The sequence below is a fragment of the Silene latifolia genome, chromosome 1 (genome assembly GCF_048544455.1).
Source record: "Silene latifolia isolate original U9 population chromosome 1, ASM4854445v1, whole genome shotgun sequence".
Classification (NCBI taxonomy): Eukaryota; Viridiplantae; Streptophyta; class Magnoliopsida; order Caryophyllales; family Caryophyllaceae; genus Silene; species Silene latifolia.
In genome coordinates, this window is record NC_133526.1 from 192,669,444 (window position 1) to 192,688,432 (window position 18,989).

Genomic DNA, 18,989 nt, shown 5'->3' on the forward strand with positions numbered 1-18,989 from the left:
CCTTAATTAGGGTTGTTAGTTTATTTCCATTATATAGTCAAGTACATAAGATATTGTTAGCTACAAATTAGGGAAGCCTACCTAATTACAATGAGAACACAATATTTACTTAACTAAAAGGCTATGCTAAGATATGCTAATATATACAAAATATACTCCCTCCCATTCACAATAAACCTCCCATTTCATTTTGGCACAAATATTAAGGAAACACACTACCCCACCATATAATTAAATTTCAACCACACAAATACACTACCCCACCATACAATTAAATTTGGACCACACAAACACTTACCAAAAAAGGAAATAGGGAGGTTATTGTGAATAGACGAAAAAGGAAATAGGGAAGTTTATTTTGACTGGGAGGGAGTATATGCTAATAACGGATAATGCCACTCACAAAACGAATAGGGGGGGCAAGGTGGGAGCACCCCCATGTGCTTCCCTCTCTCCTCTATTTGGGCCATTTGTGAGGGAAAATGGTATCCGTCACTCCAAAGTGACGGATACGTGCCATCACAAATGAGATTTTGTGTAGTAGGAATGTAGGATATACTCAAGGAAGATGCTAAAATTAATAAACCATAGACAAAACAAAAACACGGGGCCATGCATAATGTTTTGTTTCGCTTATTAGTCTTGACTTTTCAGAGCCATCATTTCATCAATTAAACGATTAGGTGACAAATGATCGTGTAAATAGTAATTTAAATTATGTGGTTAATTATTGGATAAAAGTGGTTGCTTGTTGACTAATGTACCTTATTTGGAAAATTAATTAATTCAATTCTTTTAGGAAAAAAAATGGACATATTATTCCCCGACTCGGTGTCGTGTCGTAGCATACTAGCATATGGATCCGCCAAGGGAAATATAAGTAATGACAATGCTATATAACAAGTACAAATGAAGATGTTTACACTAGCTAAAATCAAAGAGGTCTTAATTTTCTGATAATATATCCCAGCTTCGAATCATTATCCGTTTAAGTTCTTAACTTGTAATATCATTTTGACTCATTTAACCCAACCGAATAACACTATGAGTACGTACCTAGATTTGCTAAAAGTCTAAAACTAACCATTAAGTTATTATAATTTGGTAAGATTTGTGATAAGACATAAAAACATTATCAAATTGATTTCACTATACGTATTGTTCGTATGTCTCTATCTCTAGACCAAATCCTCGCTATTCAATTTTCAAGGCGCATACATTGTTTCGATTTGTAAGAGATGCATGCCACTAGTATATATACTTGTATACAAGAATATTGCACAAAATACGTAGAGAAGAGAGTATTAAGGCCCTATTCTATTAGGGTAAATCTAGTTTTTAGGCTGAATAAAGATGAACAAAACTGAAATTAAAGTTAGCTAAGTGAAGCTGAACTGAATCGAAATTAGTTGAGATGAATAGAAGTGAAGTAAGCTAAGCTAAATGAGAGCTGAAATTAAGCCGATCCATGTGGCCCAAAGTTAGCCAACCCATATGGCCCGCGACTTTACCCAACCTGAAACAAAATATGTGGCAGACTCAAAATGACCCAACCCAATTGATCAATTTGCCGCCTATAGTTATAGGTCTCTAGTTTAACCCTAAAAAAGCGTATATTTCACCATTTCGAAGATTCAATTTTGACAATTAATTATGTCATAAATTGTATAATTTCCGTATTTTTGGAAAGTAATTTCTAAGACGGGAGAAGTAACCATTTGTAGGGCTGATCAAACTAGAGTAGGCAATGGGCCGTGCTGGGCCGGCCCGTCGTGCCTTCCTCCAAAATTGGCCCGGCCCGGATATTGGGCTCCTCGGGCCGTGCCGTGCCAGGCCCACTGATCCAAACCTACGCCGCGGCCCGCTCAAGGCACGGTCATTTTCGTGCTCGGGCCGTGCCTGGCCCATGGGCTTTTCGTGCTTTGTCCGTGGGCCGGCCCATGTGTTTTAATATTTTTTATTTTTAAAAAAAATGTTATATAATTGATATATTTTTAGTACTTTTTGTTTAATAAATGATGATTAATGGTTTAAATATATATTTTATTAAATATTAATGTACTTTTTGTTTAATAAATGATGATTAATGTTTTAAATATATATTTTATTAAATATTAGTGTACTTTTTGTTTAATAAATGATGATCAACGGGCTATTTTTCGGGCCGTGCCGTGCCAGCCCGCCGTGCCTGGTGCGTGCCGGGCTCCACCGTGCTTGGGCCGTGCCGTGCCTAGGCACGAATTTCTGCAGAAAATCGCGCCGGAGCCCGTCTCAAGCTCAGTCGTGCCGTGTCCGTGCTTCCTCGATCTTCTCACCGGGTCGGGCCGTGCCGTGCCGTGGGCCAGCCCGCGACCCTTTATGCCAACTCTAGATCAAACATAAAGGCCAGCCCCGCCCCTCGGGTCACTTTTAGTCCGGCCCACATGCAGCCCAGCCCGACCCGCCATCTATCCCGGGCGGCCGGGCCTGTTCCGGGTCTAGAATATTAAACCCGCCCCAAAGCCCGCCCCTCGGGTCACTTTTAGTGCAGTCTGCATGCAGCCCTATCCAACCCGCCCTTTATCCCGGCCCTGTTCCGGGTTTAATATCCTAAAGACCGCCTCTCGGGCCACATTTTTCCCGACCCGCATACAGACCGACCCGACCCATATCTCAGGCTGGTTCTGGGTCCCTCGCCCCGCCCGTTTGACTATCCCTACTTTGGAATAAGGATATTTGACAATGAGACTCCCTCCAAGCCCAAAGCCATAAACATAAGCCCAAAATTATGAAAACCCCTACTTTGTTGTGTCAACACTTAGCCGCAAAAATGGAGAAATAGATTACTACTACAAAGCCACCACTTACCTATCTACATTTTCTTTTCCCGCCGGCGTAATCTATAAGCAGGTATTTACTTAACTAATTTTAATGCCCATTTTAATATTATTCCGTCACATTTTAATTAATTTTCTTGTTTAATTTTTAGAATTATTTTTCGTGGGTTTGATTATTAATATTGTAATATTTGATATTTTTGTTTTTTTTTAATCTTGCAAATGATGTAGGGATGGATGATTAAGAAATTAATGTGGGTGTTGAGTGTTGACCATGATCACCATGTTTGATTATTAGAAGAATATTAGGTTTTAATCATTCATTTATGAAGTATTAGGGAGATTAGAGATAATTTATTGAAATTAGCTGAAAGTATAACTTACAAGCTTGATGATATGGGTATTTGGCATTTTTTATATTGTGGATTAATGTTGAAGTTGAGTTTAGGGAATTGGCAAATGCTTGTGTAAGGCGGTTTTATGTTATCGCTATTGTAAGAAGATATGCTAGTTACCAGATAACTGTTACCCCGACTCTTCCGATTCACTTTAAGTGCCTGTGTCCGATACTTGACACTCGGTCATGTATTTGACACTTGGATACCTCATTTTAAGCCAAAATATCCATATTTTATTTTTCATGAAAATAGCTGAGTTTGACTCTTGGACACGTCCTTGTGTCGGATACTTCTAAATGAGTTTGAGCAATGGAACAATGTCAAGGTAGATGTAAATAAGATCTTTTATAGGGATATGTGGGTAAATAACATTTGGTTTATAATTTTCAGTGTAATACCGCCTACAAGTGAGTATTTGGTTGTACATTGCTAATTCACGATGGAGCCAAAGATTTTGCCTTCTTTTTGGTTTTGTGATTGAGTGTTTGATGAGAGTGGCTCTTGAAATGTTATGTGCTTCTATTTTTGAGGAAAAAGTTGATCCTTTTCGATTAAGTGACAAATTAGTAGTTTAAGCAAGTTTGTAGTTTCAGATGAAAGATTGTTTTGTGCACCCTTACTAACTTTGCTTGGTAGAGTCTCTTAATTTGCATTGGGTAATAATAATGATAACAATACTATTAACGTTATAGTCGTGTTGGCGTTTCCGAGTTACTTGATATTTCAAATGGAGAATTTTGCAAGGATATAAGATGAATTTACACTGAAACCTTTTGGTTACCTATGAAAATCTTGCGATCCATGACAATGCTACCGCCTCTGCATTTGTATCTTTTATATGCTCCTTAAGAGGGGAAGAGGTGTTTTGATTATAAATAGTACTAGGTTATGAATTATATTCTTCGTCTTCGTCTTCTTTATGTTGTATTGTTTTAATGAGATGAAATTTTGACAATGTGGAAAGTAACTAGCTACTACTCTTCTTCCATTATTTTGCGATGCTCTTTATGTTGTTATTGTCATTAATTAGATGAAAATTCGACAATGTGGCAAGTAACTACCTGGTGCTCTTCTTCCATTATTTTGCGATGCTTAAACTACAACTCTTCTAACCATATAATTTATTTCTGTGGCCTTGTTTTCAGTTTCAAGAGGTCTGTCTGTGGGTTTAGCTATTTCATCCGAAAATGACTACTCTAACGAGTTACAGTTCATGCCTCAAGGACACTACTAATATCAACATTTGTCGTCCTGCTTCAACGTATGTCATTGGTATTTAACCTATTACTTTGTTGTACTGATTGGTATTTGAGTAAGATTGGATTATGCAGGTTAGTTCATAAGCTCTATATTGTTTGGTACTCTCAGAGATGTGATAAATTATATGATAACACTCGAATTTGGTGCACGTTTAAGATTCAAATTGAGAATGTGTTTCATGTACTTGAGCCTTTAGTCTTCTACAATATACCGAGTCGAACGTATTGTCTATGCTGTCGCTGCTGTTTGCTTACCTGTTGGTGAAATTACAATTTGGACTTATTGTTTGTCTTTAAAATGTGCAAATGTGCATTGCTTTTAAAAGACTTCTTGAGAGACGTCATTGGTGGAAAATCCATGCTCATTCTTTTATTTTTGGAGGAAATAATACAACATTTCGTATTGTACTCGTAAGCGAACTTACTGAATGTGATATCTACATAGTGTTGATTAATGGTATAATGCATGTAAAACCTGCTTCATTGATTATGTACAATGTTATTTCAGATCATTTATCGAATGTTGCTTTATGTTCTGAATCTTGGGGTTTGCATTACGATGTAGGTTTGCCCTTTGAGCCGCGTCTCAATTTCAGTTTTCTGGTGTATGATAAAAAAACATTACCTTAATTACATGTCTGTTATTTTTTTTTTCAAATTTCTATGTTTGTCTTAATTAGGAGTTGGTGCTGCTAGCTAAGCCGGTTTTTCTTTTCTCGAATGCGAATGGGATATCAGTAAAAGCTTACCTGTATACATTCAGTTATTAAATCGCCATGTCTGAAGGATGGTATTGGATCTTCAAGAAATGCTCACATATGAATATATGATCGACATTTTTTGTGTTGCAGAACATATAAGGTTCCTCAAGCAGCTGTGATCCCTAATTTCCACCTTCCGATGCGCAGTTTTGAAGTTAAAAACAGGTAAATTTCTTTTTGTAATGCAATTTTCCCGGTCATATTTCGCTACTTGCTACTGATGTTCTGGTATTTGGTTGATTGCCCATAGTCAGTTAGTCACTACTCAAGTGAGTGATCTAAAATCTTGTGTTCATCATTATGCGATCTCAGTTCTTAAAACATTACCGTTGTTTTACATTGATATAACCTTGGGCCTTTGTTATCTTATCTTAGTCGCATTTAAGCAGGATTAGTACTCTGTGTGTAGTATCAATCTGTGTTACTCAGACACGCCGACACGTGTCGGCGTGTCGGACACGGCTATATGGAGTGAATTTTCCTGTTTTGTGGTCTAAATTGAAGTGTCGAAGTGTCGTGTCGTGTCGGACACCGACACGTGTCTGACACGTGACACGGCAGTTAGTGAAGTGTCGGAGTAACATAGGTATCAATTAAACATGGTAGGGGTTCTGATCATTTTGAGAGGTAGAACGTCATTAGTTTTCTTATCCTTCATGCTTTCAATACCCATACACTGTATTTGGAGCCACAATTAGGGAGCTGAGGACTTAGGTGTGTTCATTGGTCGGTCCAGAACGGACAATTGGACCGGACCGGACCGGACCAGACCAGACCACACCGGAATCTACGGACCAGAGCAGGAATTAAAAAATTCCGGTTCAGTTACTGTCTAAGTGTTTTCAGGATTCCGGTCCAACATATTTTAATATTTCAGTTTGGGTCCATTCCGGTCTGCTCTTAGACCAGTGTGCACTCCTCCTGAGTCCTGAGGTTATAGGGAAATTTTCGGTGATGTCCTAATGCTAGGACTGATTGTTGCAGCGTCACATTCTGGTGCTGACTACTGTCTGAACTCTAAATTCACTTTGCAAATGGCATATTTTGAGGCCTATTGGAATTATAGCATAATGTTCTTAAATTTCAGGACTAATGTGGACGATATAAAAGCTCTAAGATTGATTACAGCCATTAAGACCCCATATCTTCCAGATGGTCGATTTGATCTTGAAGCTTATGATAGCTTAGTGAATATGCAGATAGAAAATGGGGCAGAAGGAGTTATAGTAGGTGGCACAACTGGTGAGGGGCAATTGATGAGTTGGGATGAGCACATCATGCTTATTGGCCATACCGTCAACTGTTTTGGCACCAACATCAAGGTGATCGGGAACACTGGTAGTAACTCAACCCGAGAAGCTATACATGCAACCGAACAAGGGTTTGCTGTTGGAATGCATGCCGCCCTTCACATTAATCCTTATTATGGCAAAACCTCCATGGAAGGATTGATTGCTCACTTTCAAAGCGTGCTACCTATGGGTCCGACCATCATATACAATGTACCATCACGAACGAGTCAAGATATTCCTCCACACGCCATCCATCTTCTGGAAGATTTTCCTAACTTGGCCGGGGTTAAAGAATGTGTAGGAAATGAGCGAATTAAGGAGTACACGGATAACGACATTGTCGTATGGAGTGGAAATGACGATGAGTGCCATGATTCGAGATGGGCATATGGTGCTACTGGAGTTATATCTGTTACTAGCAACTTGGTTCCGAAGTTAATGAGGCGACTCATGTTTGAGGGCAAGAATCCTTCCCTCAATGCAAAGCTTCTGCCCTTAATGGAGTGGCTGTTCAAGGAGCCTAATCCTATTGGTCTGAATACCGCTTTAGCTCAACTTGGTGTTGCAAGGCCGGTTTTCCGGTTACCTTATGTACCGCTTCCAAAGGAAAACAGGATTCAGTTTGTGAATCTTGTGAAGGACATCGGACGGGAGAATTTTGTTGGCAATAAAGATGTCCAAGTGCTTGAGGATGAAGATTTCATTGTGATCGGGCGATACTGACCACTTACACGAGAGTTGTAGCGGTGGGAACTGTGCCGTAGGTCTTTGTAATAAAAGTGTTGTAATGAGATGAGGGTGTTTGAAGTGTTTGAGAGATTTTCATGTTCGATTGTGCTAGATTGATTATCTTGTTTATTTTATGTTGGTCTTTATCCATGTTATCCGATTCGACTTCAAGTGCAAGTTGAAATGTTTGATATGGTTATTTCATTACATAACGCAGGGTTGAAAAAATATAATCTATATTTTGTGCAACTAGACGTTTGAAAAAAAATATGATGTGCAGCATATCAAACCCGATTGGTATGTGCAATTCCAGATGCACGCGGTGCTTTTGAGGTTTGACATTTTGCCTTGAATACCTAATTTTTTAATCCGAAAAACTTTAAGAGGCCATAACTCGTGTTTACGAGCTCAGAAAGTGATGGTTTTTTATTTCAAATTGATATCTTTCCGAGAACTACGACTTGAATAAAATTGTCACTTTTTGAATTCGTAAACACGAGTTATGACCTTTTAAAGTTTTCTGGATAAAAAAATTGGATATTTCGGGCAAAATGACAAACCTTAAGGGCACCGCGTGCATTTTCCGAAAATTAGTACTCTTTCATTTAAAAGTTTACCGTCAACTTTCCCTCAAAAAAAAGTTTACCGTCAACCATATTTGACGGGGTTAACAAGAGTAGATTGTACACAAAAATTTAACCTAAAAATATGGATGTCACGTGAAAAACTTCAAATCACAAGATACCATGTGAATTAACCGCTACCATATTGTTTATCCGACCATCATAATAATTGTATATTCTTTTCATTGACTCTATCATTCACCGAGTAAAAAATGGGAAATGAAAAGATGTTACAGATTCCAGTCAATTGAAGTGTTCCCGAGACATTGATCTGCTCAAGTGTGGCGCAGATTGCCAATGAAGTTGGGGTTCCTATTGAAGATGTGAAAGGGTCAAGTAGTCATGATTCAAGAACAATTAAAGATTGAGCAGAAGTTTCCAAGGGTTCTGACATCGGAACAGGTGAAGACTGAAGATGGCAGTCACTAATGCCTATACATGCTACAAGATTGGTGTTCAGCTACTTTATTCTCGTTAGCTGCTAGAGGATTATTATCTACCTTCTCCGTGTTGCTTTTTCAAAATTTTTAATCATGCTCTGAAAGCTCGTTCTTAATTCCTAAGAGTGTATTCATTGGTCATTACCTTTAATATTTGCAGAATTTATTTGGGTTCGTTTTATTGTTTTACTTCCGTTTTAATCTATACTGCTGGGACTTGTTTATACGGGTGCGTATCCAAGTGTCAAACTCGGTCGTTTTTACGAAAAATATGCATATTTTGGCAAGGTGTCTAATTGTCAGACCCTTGCACCTTGTCCGAGTGTCTAATGTAGAGTGTCGGACACTAGTGTATTTATGGAACCTAATGGAGTAGTCGACTGAAAATTACTAGGGGCACTATTTAGTTGCAGCGAGACTGGTGACTTGGTTTTTCCCCTTCTTCGGAAACTTATATGGTACAAATGTTATTTTGGCAAGTATGCTTGAAGTTCAGAACCTATTTTTACCGTCATCCGAGATGATGAAACAAAGGTTGCTGACCTGAAAGGGCCGTAAAAACAGAACACCATGGCCCTGACGTTGCTGACGATGAAGAACATTCGTGATGGATGTCTTAAGCAAATTGATCCTAGGGAATGAATTGTACAAAATTTGTCTTGGGAATTGGGATCAAGGTGTTTCGCCCAGAAATCGACAAGAACATAATAATAAATAAAAACGATTTTCTCATAAATGTCATAAGAAAAACAATCCAGATCATTGTTACATGACTTTTCAACTCATAATAATACTTCCAAGACTTCAAAACTAGGAGTCTAACAAAGGAGTAAAGGACTGCTGCTAGGCATTACAAAAATGTCTCAGATAGATAAAACAGACAGCACCGACATAACATTCGTGAAGCTGAGTAAGAGGCGATGTCTTGAGGTTCCCTACAACCTTCGTCCTCTACGGCCACCCTTTCTCCTGGTACTGTCGGTGGGGATTGGTGTTACGTCCTCTGATGAACAAAATAAGAGTTAGCAGAAGAACAGAGTTAAGACTGTTGTTTGAAACGGCAGTTTTAGAGCATCAAGACATTAGTGCCACGGGAAAATATGAGTGATAGTAACCGCAAGTTTCAAAACTAAGAGAGAGAAAAGTGAAACGAGGAAAGAGGAATGGGTTCTGCCGAGGTTGGCACAGAATATAACCCAAAAGAAGCAGTCGGAGTCTCAGGGAAATGGTACGTGTCCCTTTTTCTACCATCCTAGAAAAAAATTCGAACCAGACTACCCTGATAAGTGAGAACTGAAGGATAAATAAACGTGAAAGGAAAATAGATCGACAAAATAACTTATTATGCTACTAGAATGACTAGTCTCAAACCAAACTCTTCCACAAGACGAATCCAAGAGTACAATACTCTCTCTCTCTCTCTCTCTCTCTCTCTCTCTCTTTCTCTCTCTCTCTCTCTCTCTCTCTCTCTCTCTCTCCCTTTCTGACTTATCTCTAGCTTCCATAGATATTGTCTCTCGCTCTCTCCCACAAACCCTTGCACCTCATTCGTCCCCCACCTGCCTTTATCTAAGCTTTTATCTTCAAAAATAGTATAATACGGAGTATAATTTTATCAACTGCCTACCATTACAATTCCCCAAATCAAGCAAAACTAAAAAAGAACATCAGCAGAGATAGCAAAATTACCAATGCGTCCAATCTTCATTCCAGAACGAGCAAGGGCTCGAAGTGCTGACTGGGCTCCAGGACCAGGAGTCTTTGTCTTGTTCCCACCAGTAGCACGGAGCTTGATGTGAAGAGCAGTGATGCCTAATTCCTGATCGATATCAAGAGAAGTATTTAGCCATTAAAAGAGAAGTAAAATAGATTAACTTGTGGGTTACGAATATGCAGTAGCAAGGTATATAACCTTGCATCTAGTTGAGACATCTTGAGCTGCAAGCATAGCTGCATAAGGTGACGACTCATCCCTGTCTGCTTTCACCTTCATTCCACCTGTCACCAGGAAATAATGATTGCTAATTCTCGGCACAGACTCAATAAGTCAATAGACAACCCAAAATTATCAAGACAATCCCAGATTTATTTTAGTAATTACCAGTAATACGAACCAATGTCTCCCTGCCAGATAAGTCAGTGACATGCTGCATATATAAGAATAGATTAGACAAACTAAGTAGTTAAGATGTATCATTAAAAATTCATCGGACGGAACAGCAAATTGAGGAGACATGGACATGAACAAACTTACAATGAATGTATCATTGAACGAGGCAAAAATGTGAGCAACCCCAAACACATACTCGCCTTCACGCACAGCAGGACCAAGGGTCACAGTTTCCTCCTTGGGTTCTCTGGTCTTTCTCTTAGACTGCAAGGTAACCCAACAATTAACAAAACTCTCAAAATGAGCAAACAACAAAATATTAAGAAACTCAACGTAAACATGACCAGCTCGCTAAATTATACGAGTAGATCATATTTATCCTCACTAGCAATCCAGTGTAAAGAAATGAAAATTCACTGTTAAAAGCAGGGTTTGCGGAAAACAGCCCACCAGTATATTAGTTATACTGGAAACTCACGCTCCAGATTTATCATGTACAAAGGAGACAAACAATTAGACGGAATCAAAACTTAGTACACGAAACTGCAATGCAGTGTGGTCAAGTAAACAACTACACACTGCAAGGGCTCAAACAAACTAACCTAGTACTTCTTTGGTTGCCCACTTAATTCATACCCGTACGACTTTCGGGAATCTTAGTAATTACCAAGATGACTTACGGAGTACTATTTTGTTGCAAAATTCACGGGAAATCAACTTCCTACTCAATTTCCATAAAATGTACTCAAGCGAATTTTATCTTCCTACTCAATTTCCATAAAATGTACACAAGCGAATTTTATCTTCCCAAAGCACTTCTACCCAATTTCCATGAAATGTCTACTGAAGCAAATTTTATCATCCCATAGCACTTCTACTCAATTTCCATAAAATGTTACAAGCGAATTTTATCCTTCCATACTTAATTCCCAGAAAATGTCAAATCAAGCAAATATTATCTTCCAATACTCCATTTCCATAAAATGTCTACTCAAGCGAATTTTATCCTCCCATACTTGAATTCCATAAAATGTCTACACAAGCGAATTTTATTCGCTCAGCAAACAAAACAACCAATAGTTTGCACAACGACAAGACATTATCCCAAACTGAATTGGCGTCAACTTAGGCAACAAGACAAAGTTAACAAGATGGCGTATCGCAACGAGAAAGAATCAGGGAAAACAACCGGCTTTCGATCAGCCGAACAATAACAACACTCTGATACTCAACCTAGCAAATCCAGAACATCTCCAATAAAATATTCTAAAACAAACCATGAGTTACATCAATATTTTCCTTAAATCACACACATCTTACTAACAAATCAATTAACCTCTTCATTTCAATTAAATCAACATCAAAAAATCAATGAATCAATTCATCACGTCAAGAACTTCATCCATTAACAATTACACTTCAAAATGACAAATCAACAACAATATTATTTCAATTTCAATCAACAAAACAATCGAATTAATGAAACAAAATAACAAGTAAAAATAAAAAAGAACATAAATTGAAATACGAAATAATTAAAACTAACGAAGGATTTCGAAATGCATACCATTTTCGCAAATTGATCCAAGATCCGATAGTTCTCTCTCTACAAAAATTCGCGAGTTTGTGAAGTTTTTTTTTAGTGTGTGAAATATATCGGACTGCTGAAATTAGGGTTTTGTTAGATTGTTTGGGTTAGGGTTTTGCTGTATTCGTATTTAAACGGGTCGAATTATTTTTCGGGTTGGACTTTTCTGAAGATGGGAGATAAATGGCCCATGATGGGTAATTTTTCGCATACCAATGGTTCATTTAGGGAGGAGGTTGGGCCTCGAGTAGTTTTTTTTTTTTTTTTTTTTTTTTTTTTTTTAGAACGGATTTATTCGGGAAAGGAAAACGAGATAGTATCATCCAGATTGAATATTATATTTTTTTATTAGATATTAATAATTATTAAAATATTTTGTGTAAATATGGTGATTTTGAAATTCGGTATTAGCGGTGGTCTTGTAGTATTTCACTTCAAGAGAAGGAAATATAGAAAGGATGTGCGGAGTTGGTACAGTACAAATTAGTTTTGTGAAAATTTTGTGTAGTATAATGATTGACTATCTAATAAGTAACAAAGTTTTATTCAAAAGTTTAAATTTTATTTCAATAGCCTAATATTTTATTATGCTGATCGATCAATTTATACTAAAATTCATCGAGTTAGTGGTAATGACATATTAACATGCATAAATAAATACATTTGAAATAGTGAATATAACATGGCATGTTAAGAACACAAAAAGGAAAAGTAATAAAGGTTTTTCGGGAAATATAGCAAATTACACCACATAAGTTTGATATTATGTGCAATTAAGACCCTTAATTTAGACACACACTGTCATTATAGACGGGAGATATCCGTCTCTAGTTATAGACGGGTCAAATATCCACTCACTTTAAGCATAAGACAAACAATGAGTTGCATGGTGGGCCCAAAAATGTTACCACTTTAAGCAAGTACAATGGTTGAGCAATTATGTACTAGCTTAACTTTGTCACATTAGATTTTAAGCTACAATAATTTTAAGATATAAATTACTCCAATGGTTTAGCCAATGTACTACTTCCTCCATTCAACTCCACTCTACCTATTTCACTTTTGTACACTATTCACAATTGTGTATTCAATTTCGATTTTCTCTCGATACGTAAGTGGAAATATATTCATGTGAGATCTTGTTTAATTCGTCTTTACGAGTACATTAAAAATATCTGACTTTTATAATTTTTGCAAATACGTAGCTAACGATATTTAACGTGTAAAATATGCGTTGACAAACGTGAAAAAAGAAAGTGGTAGAGTGGAGTTGAATGGAGGAAGTAGTAGTTTGGATGAACTCCACATATAATTTTTTTTTTTTTTTATCACCACTGTTTACCTATTGGTCAATTCATTCTTGTGGGTCCATTTAAGCTAGTAGCTTCATGAAGCTACTAGTCTAAACTAAGCTAGTCTACATGCAAGGCTCCAATGGTTGGGCTACTAGCTTGCAATTTTAGAAAATTGCAAGCTAGTCCCCAAATGAAGTCATTGGACAACTCCATAAGTTTCTTTTAGGGTCCTGCTATATGTCGTCGACAATTTACTAATTATCGTCGACATTTAATGTAAATTTCCAAGTTTGCCCTCCATAACATAACTCCATTTCCGTCTCACTAAAATGTAATTTCCGTCTCACTAAAATCTTTCAAACAAAAAAAAAGACGGTTTTTCAAAAAAAAAAAAAAAAGCGGGATTTGTACTTAACAACATGAACGAGAACTTAGCGATTATCGATTACCGCACCAAAAATTAATCTAAGTCAGAAAATGATTTTTTTTCAAAAAAAAAAAAAAAAAAAAAAAAAAAAAAAACTTTTTTTTTCCGGACGAAAAACATTTTTTCAGGACCTGAAAGGTCCGGACAAAGAAAATTTTCGTCGGACCATGGTCGGACAAAAATATTTTTCGTCCGGACCAGTCCAGACGGAAAATATTTTTCCAGTTTCCAGTCCAGACGAAAAAATTTTTTCGTCCGGAAAAAAATTTTTTTTTTTTTTTTTTCAAAAATTTTTTTTTTAAAAAAAAAAATTTTTTTTTTTTTTTCCGGACGAAAATATTTTTCGTCTAGACCTGGATCTGGACGAAAATATTTTCCGTCTGGACCTGGGTCTGGACGAAAAATATTTTTGTCTGGACCATGGTCTGGACGAAAAATTTCTTTGTCCGGGCCCTTTTTCAACAAATTTTTTTTTTTTTAAAAAAAATTATTAATTTCCATCTTAAATTAGTTTTGGGTGCGTGGACCGATAATCGCTAATTAAAATAAATTTCAATAATTAAAAAATTAAAATAAAACGAACTATCCCCGAACGGGGTTTATTAGTAATTATTAATTATTTTTTTACGAAAACAAAACAAGACGGAAAAAATATAAGGGGGAGTGTGAGGGAGGGGTAGTTTTGGAAGTTCATTAAAATTGTCGACGATAATTAGTAAATTGTCGACGACCTTTAGCAGGTAGGTTCTTTTAATGTGCAATTAACCACATATCTTATTTTTAAGAATAAAATTTGCTAATTTAATATTTTACGATTATTGAAAATCAAAATTATTGATTACGAAGTAGATTTTAATCCTAAAATTCTTGATTATTAAAAATATGTTCAAATATATTTTTTTTTTTGGTGAAAAATGTTCATAATATGAGAATTATTATTAATGACGTTGCAATGAAAAGTTACATGATCAAATTTTTGTTTATATTAAAATTTGTTTGCATTTTTTATTGAATATGTAAATATTGTATTTAATTATTCAAGAAATATATTTATAATAGTTTTATAATAGAAAACAATAGGTGTTAGTTAAAAAAAATGGTATAAACTTGATTTGTGCTTAATTACACATTTTTGGAAGTCATAAGACTAATTTGCTACAAGTGAAACTTAGAGACTGATTTGCACATAGGTCTAGTCTAGTGGTTAAGACGGAGGTATTGCGGACAATAGGTCTAAGGTTCGAATCCCCTCTCCCCTTTATTGTAATGCGACTTTATTCGTGCTCCGATTGACAAAAAAAAAAAAAAAAAACTAAGTTATGGTAAGTAATTTACCACATCCCCGAATGTTTTTCTTATTAAGGAAAGCAAAAGTATTCGAATATTACAATTTACCATGATAATATCATTTCCTTCTTTATTTTTATGGCTTTCTTAACAAGTGTCCAATGAACACGGATAAAAAAAAAACGTTTTCATAATTATAGAGTATGTTGTGTCATCATCGTTTTTCCCCCTTCTTATTACAGTTCGTCTCATTATAGACGGCCACTATTTGTCTATAACTATAGACGGATAGTGACCCTTTCACAAAATTAAAGTGGGAGGACAAGTGAGGGTATCCATTTTCCACCCACTTGCACTACCCACTTTCATTTGTGAGAGGAAAACTATCCGTCTATAGCTATAAACAGATAATGTTCGTCTATAATGAGAATTTGTGTTCTTATTAATTGAGAATTTGCCATCATGGTTTTGGGTTCGCCTTATTGTAAAATATTCCATAAAATAAATAAGGGATATTCTACATGGTACCCCTCTATTTTTCGACTTTCTACATGGTACCCCTACATTTTTTAAAACATACATGGTACCCCTAATTGTTGTCATTATCCCTAAATGTACCCTTAAACTTTACTCCCTCCCTTATTGAATAGATGACGTTTTAGTCTAATACACACAAATTAAGACATGCATTAATTCCACTTTTTTTATACTTCTTTATTCATTATATGTGCACATGTACTTGAGAAGTCGTGCATTACAAAACCTTGTCTTTCCTTTCATTCATTCTATTGGCCAAAATGAGAGACTTTATGTAACCTAGCATTGGGAATTGGAGAACTTTATAGTGGAAGGCTATAACGTCATGTATAAAGTAAAAAACCAAAAAAGCTACAACGTCATATATTGAATTATGGAGGGAGTATTTTCCATCAATTAAACTCAGTTTTAGGCGTTAGGTAATAACTTGGACGCGTAACCAAACTTGTCATTTATTATCCCATAACATAAAGACTCTATTTGACTCAATATTCATCTCGATCCTAATATTTATTGATATATATGGGCTAAAAAGTTTTTGACGGAAAATTTATTGATTCCTTGCCAAATTATCACGTCCAAAGATGGATATTGAGTCTAATAGAGTCCTTATGTCATGAGATGATAAATGCCAAACTTGGTTACGCGTCCAAGTAATCATTTAACGCCTAAAACTGAGTTTAATTGACGGAAAATAAAGTTTAGGGGTACATTTAGTGATAATGACAACAATTAGGAGTACCATGTATGTTTTAATAAGTATAGGGATACCATGTAGAAAGTCGAAAAATTGAGGGGTACCATGTAGAATATCTCAATAAATAAGTATTACATTAATATTTAATTAAGTTATTTTCTGGAAATTAAGTTGATCCATTATATGGTGGAATTTACCTAGGATTCTGTTTCCATTATTATCTCCCATAATTTACCACTCACAATTTTAGTAAACTGTTCAGTTGACTCTTTGATGGCAAGAATCTATATAAGGGGAACATATTTATTCTGATTAAGGTTCACCAAACCTACCTCATTAAGAAATACACCATCTAAATTGTGAGGCCGAGGGTTTGGAAGCTAAGTCAAATTTGGGGCATAAGAAATTGGGTTATACGACTGGAGGTGAGTAATCATCTCTTTTATCGCTTCCGCATTCAGTTTATACATATTTATTACAGTATAAAATTAGAATATGTTACGGAGTAATTTAGACTATAACAACTTACATTTATGCAATAAAGCGAACCTATGACTTGGCCTGGTCCTCAAAGGCCCAAACAAGTTCACAAGTGTAGGAGACGTCAACGCATTGGAGTATGACTTGGGCCACTTGGCCTTTTTCCTTCCTTTCTTCTAGGCTTTTGCCCCCTACACTACACTGTAAATTCCATGTGAACAAGACTACAAGAGGATGAGAATTTAAGAACATCACTATTTTGAGAAAATTTGAGTATGTGATTATTGGCAGAGTCAATATACTCAATAGTGCTAATAGGAATGCTTGTTTTCATAAACAAAATCAAAATTTTGAAAATTTTATTTAGGTATTTAAATTTTTTTCGAAAATACTTTTATGTTAGGTATCGTTAATCGTTTGGTCGTTATCAGGGATTGTACAATTTGTCTGAATTGCCTAAAACTCATTTAGTTGACATCCGAGAATTGCATTGATGTAGGAGTTTTCAATTACCTAGGGAGTTAGGTAATCAAATTTCTTCCTTAGGGACAAATAATTGACAATCCATGAGAAAATACAAATCATGTGATTTTAGATAACAAGACAACCTATTTTTTCAATTCATGAGAAGCTTCGATTCACCCATTTTTATGGTGACAACTAAACGACACATTACTCGTTTGTATGTTTTCAAACATTGGAATGGATCAAGTCCATTCCAATCCATTCCAATGATGCCAACGAAACACCCCCCGAGGAGATAATTTACTCCCATAATCATTACCCGGGGGAGGATGGGTAATGTATTACCCCTTCACGAGGGTAATAGATTCGGGAGGTGAATAATTACTCTCATACTAAACATAGAAAATTTTAAGTTTTTATAAAAGAAATCCGGAATTTGACTTTAAAACTTCTAAGTTTACCTTGACTTTCCATTAAATTTTCACTCTCCCTTTTGTTTTCCATTTTCCCTTTTCTATTCGCATTTTGAGGTGTGCGTAAACCCATGGACGGTTCTAAAGGATGATTCATGTCAGCCGACCCCAAATCATTTTGGGATTAAGGCTATGTTGTTGTTGTTGTTGTTGTTGTTGTTGTTGTTGTTGTTGTTGTTGTTGTATACTAAACATAGAAAATATACCTTATATATCATCCCCTTATTCATTTCCCGGCCCCCTTTTTACCCTCAATCCAAGCAAGAATTGGAGAACACATTGTTAATTTGTAGTTTAAGCCTCTATAATTTGTTAATTTTCAGTAAAAGTAGTAGTAATAAAAGATATATGTACTTTGTAGTTTAAGCCTCTAAAATGTCTGTAAATTTTATATGTTTTTTTCTTCTTCTAAAAACGGAAGTGTATGCTCGATTATGTTTATAATCAACTTAATTAAATTACGTAAAATTATGAATTTTTTTTTCGCTATGTATGGTTTAGCTCCAACTAACTTCGTAGGTAAAGTTGAGAACAATCCGCCTAGAAGAAGAAGATAAAATTTTTGACCTTCATCACTCAATCATAAGTGGTTGTTTGGTTCATATTTCATGATAGAAATTCATACGGAGTAATTCCTATAAATTAATTAGAGTTTTTCTTATTTGGTTGAATATATAAATTGGTGCTTAGATAAGCAACAAGCTTACCCTAATTTCAATGCACGAGTTTAATATAAATAATTCAAACTACACTGGCTATGACGCGAAAACAAGGACTATAAATCGAAACAAGTAATGATTATTGATGTACTACAATTCAAAGAAAAATTCCGATTTCAATACAACAACGACCAAAGACTAGGGACCAAAGACTAGGGCCAATAATTTGCTTCAATTAAAAAAGGCAGCCCGGTACACAATGGCGTTTCCGCTAGGCAAGGGTCCAGGGAAGGGTTCTACCACAAGGGTGTAATTGGGACAAGCCTTCCCTTGCCATTTTGGCAAGAGTTCACTCTAAGGATTTGAACCCGTGACCTCACGGTCACAAAACAACATCTTAACCGTTGCGCCAAGGCTCCCTTTCAATAATTTGCTTGAACTAATGACAACAAAAAACCAATTAAACATTTAAACTAGATAAGTACGTTCTCGGTCTCAATCATTTGTATACCTTAACCGATCTTCTCATTAATAAAATTAAGTTATCCAATTATAATCTTCCTCGTATTAAATTAAAACATCTTTTATATAAATATAAAAAGTAAGCAAATGATTGAAACAAAGAAAATAGTACTCCGTATTATTTTGGAACA

The 18,989-nt window shown here is 35.9% G+C and overlaps 2 protein-coding genes across 2 annotated transcripts; one reads left to right on the top strand and one right to left on the bottom strand.

The window, feature by feature from the left end:
• The first annotated feature begins 2,741 nt into the window (after positions 1-2,741).
• LOC141614508 (4-hydroxy-tetrahydrodipicolinate synthase, chloroplastic-like) lies at positions 2,742-7,462 on the top strand. The gene is made up of 4 exons (XM_074433253.1): positions 2,742-2,889; positions 4,360-4,475; positions 5,325-5,399; positions 6,322-7,462. The coding sequence occupies exons 2-4, from the start codon at positions 4,402-4,404 to the stop codon at positions 7,247-7,249; spliced, it is 1,077 nt and encodes a 358-aa protein (XP_074289354.1). The 5' UTR covers positions 2,742-2,889; positions 4,360-4,401; the 3' UTR covers positions 7,250-7,462.
• A 1,567-nt stretch (positions 7,463-9,029) lies between these two features.
• LOC141614502 (small ribosomal subunit protein uS11y-like) lies at positions 9,030-12,093 on the bottom strand. The gene is made up of 6 exons (XM_074433249.1): positions 11,996-12,093; positions 10,573-10,692; positions 10,420-10,465; positions 10,231-10,316; positions 10,008-10,137; positions 9,030-9,321 (listed from the first exon to the last, which is right to left on the bottom strand). Exons 1-6 carry the CDS (start codon positions 11,996-11,998, stop codon positions 9,254-9,256), a joined length of 453 nt encoding a protein of 150 aa, XP_074289350.1. The 5' UTR covers positions 11,999-12,093; the 3' UTR covers positions 9,030-9,253.
• Between the last annotated feature and the right edge of the window lie 6,896 nt (positions 12,094-18,989).